Consider the following 2,448-nt stretch of genomic DNA (forward strand, 5'->3'; position numbering starts at 1 on the left):
GAGGGAGCTCTTCTTAATATTTTGACACCAAAATCATGTCGATACACCTTACCGACTGCGAGTAAAGCCACCCACGCTTTAACTTGACAGACTGTACCAGATCTATCGTAGAAAATACGGTGCACCCATCTAATGTCCTGGCGAAATCTTCGATGTGGGTTACTGGATAGCGATCTGGAACAGCTCGTGCGTTCAGCGCACGGTAGTCTCCGCAGGGCCGCAGTCCGCCGTTTTTTTTTGGTCACTAAATGCAACGGCGATGCCCAGGGGCTCTTCGAGGATCGAACAATCCCTTATTGAATCATCATTTCGAATTCAGCTTTCGCCTCCTTGAAACGGTCAGGTGCTAGTCGTCGCGGTCTGCAAAATGCTGTTGGTCCGAGAGTAGTTTTAATATAATGCTTGATGTCGTTCTTGGCAGTCTCTTTTTCAAAAACGGACGGTCTGTTGACGTCAGGAAACTCGGCAAGTATGCGATGGTAGTCTGTCGTTCCACTAATAGTTCTGACTGAAACATACTTGCCGGATGCTGCCTGGCCGCTTGTCGCTAATCCTGTAACCGAGTTGATCAAGCGTTTACTCTTCGCATCAACGAGAAGTCCATAATGTGCGAGAAAGTACATCCCGAGTATAGGAACATCGACGTCCGCTGCAAATTCGCCATTTAAAACTGCGTCGTAGCGATAGATTTAAGTCTACCGAAATTGTGCCATATGTTGCTATAGGCGACGAGTTCGCGGCGTAAAGTTCGTAAGCACATCTTTTTGCATGCCCACTTACGCGTTTTCGCGGATAAACACAGACGTCCGCACCAGTGTCTATCAGAAAAGCAACTTTGCTGTCTTGATCTGTCACAAAAATACGACGACTACGATTACCTTCGTTGACCGTCGCAATTAATGATGGCTGTTCGCGTTTCCCGACTTTTATGCACATGGTACGCGGCACTTGTGAGCTTTTTCCGCGAATTTATAATGGTACCAACACATGTCCGAGTCTGCCATTTTTTCGCAGTTGAGAGACTGATTTCGAGATCGCGAGTATCCTTTCCCACGGGACTGGGAACGTTCGCGACGATTTTGTGGCTTGTTGATAGCGCTTATCTCCGCTTTGATCAATTGTATCAACTCTTCCTTGAGAGTCGCGAGCGGATTGTCCTGTGCCGCAGCAGGTATCTTACCTTTTTCAGGTCGAATCTCGTGAACACGGTCAGCTACTTCAGCCATTTCTGTCAAAGGTTTATCCCTCATGCTGGCCATGACGTGCTGCGTGGAGACTGGTAAACGCATTAACCACAAATTTTGTGAAAAATCTTCTTTTACTGATGTACCCGCGAGATTCTTTAGATGGCGCAGAAACTGAGATGTTATACGGTCTCCAATTTCTTCGCCTTCAAGCAACTTTCTGACGCGCATGTTACTAGAATCGGAAAGTCTTTTGGTTAAAGAAATTTTTAAGGCTTCATACTTGCCGCTTTCAGGAGGATCTTCGATTACGTCCTCGACCTCCTCGACGTATCTGGACTCGAAATTCGCGAGCACATACCCGAATTTCGTTGAGTCTCTAGTTATATTCGCGATTGAAAATTGTGCTTCGAGCTGCCTGAACCACAAGGATATTTTTTCGGGCCAGAAAGGCGGTATTTTGATAGCGATAGCGTGAGCTGCAAACGGCACTTCGTTACGCGCACTCGTTTCATCACTTGCGTTTTCTTCGCTGTTAGGCATTTTTAGTCCACTTTCACTGTATTTCACTGTAATCCAAGTAAATTTCGCACCACTGTTTCCTATCAACTCTTCACTTCACTCAAGGTTCGCGTTTTGGAATTCGGCCACGTTCGCGATTACGTCGGGGTCACCAATTGAAGCGTATATGTATACTTATAGATAGTTAAGATAGGAAGGTGAAGGTATTAAGGACACCGGCCTTTCATAACAAAACAATATATTTACTCAAAATGTTACAAAATGAAACGAAATGAACACTGAGACGGTCGGGCAGTTGCTGAAGGAGGTACCTCTGTAAAACCCTTCAGAAGGATTGCAAGGGTAGTATGACTCATGCTAAACGGTACTATTACTACGTGACAAACTTGGATTTTCGAGAATCTGAAAGTGAACCCCCAGTTTGTACTTAATTTTTTACACTCATAATAACCTGGACGTGTACTCAGTTCATAAATTCTGTTCCCTTCATAATATTAGTTCATAATGCCGAATGGGGAGTTAAAATCTATAGTTTTTTATATTCCTACGGCGATAGCGATATTAAGTAGAGCCTTGGGAAAGTATTTCTGGTGATTGTTTTTTATTTAAAATCGTGGTGGTTATTAGAGTTAAAGGCAGCTTTGACAGCATTCATTAAATGTGCTAGGGGAAGTTTTCTGGAGATTATGAATTGCACCGCTGCGATAGCCATATTAAGTAGGGGTTCAGAAAGATTTCTAGT

General features: G+C 44.2%; 1 protein-coding gene across 1 annotated transcript; it reads right to left on the minus strand.

The window, feature by feature from the left end:
- Positions 1–926: 926 nt before the first annotated feature.
- Positions 927–1,727, minus strand: LOC117178402. The gene has a single exon (XM_033369829.1). The coding sequence runs from the start codon at positions 1,725–1,727 to the stop codon at positions 927–929; it is 801 nt and encodes a 266-aa protein (XP_033225720.1).
- Positions 1,728–2,448: the final 721 nt, after the last annotated feature.

The sequence above is a fragment of the Belonocnema kinseyi genome, chromosome 8 (assembly GCF_010883055.1).
Source record: "Belonocnema kinseyi isolate 2016_QV_RU_SX_M_011 chromosome 8, B_treatae_v1, whole genome shotgun sequence".
Classification (NCBI taxonomy): domain Eukaryota; kingdom Metazoa; phylum Arthropoda; class Insecta; order Hymenoptera; family Cynipidae; genus Belonocnema; species Belonocnema kinseyi.

Excerpts from the sequence above, each read along its gene's own strand:
- LOC117178402 (XM_033369829.1), bottom strand. The coding sequence starts at position 1,727 with ATGCCTAACAGCGAAGAAAACGCAAGTGATGAAACGAGTGCGCGTAAC.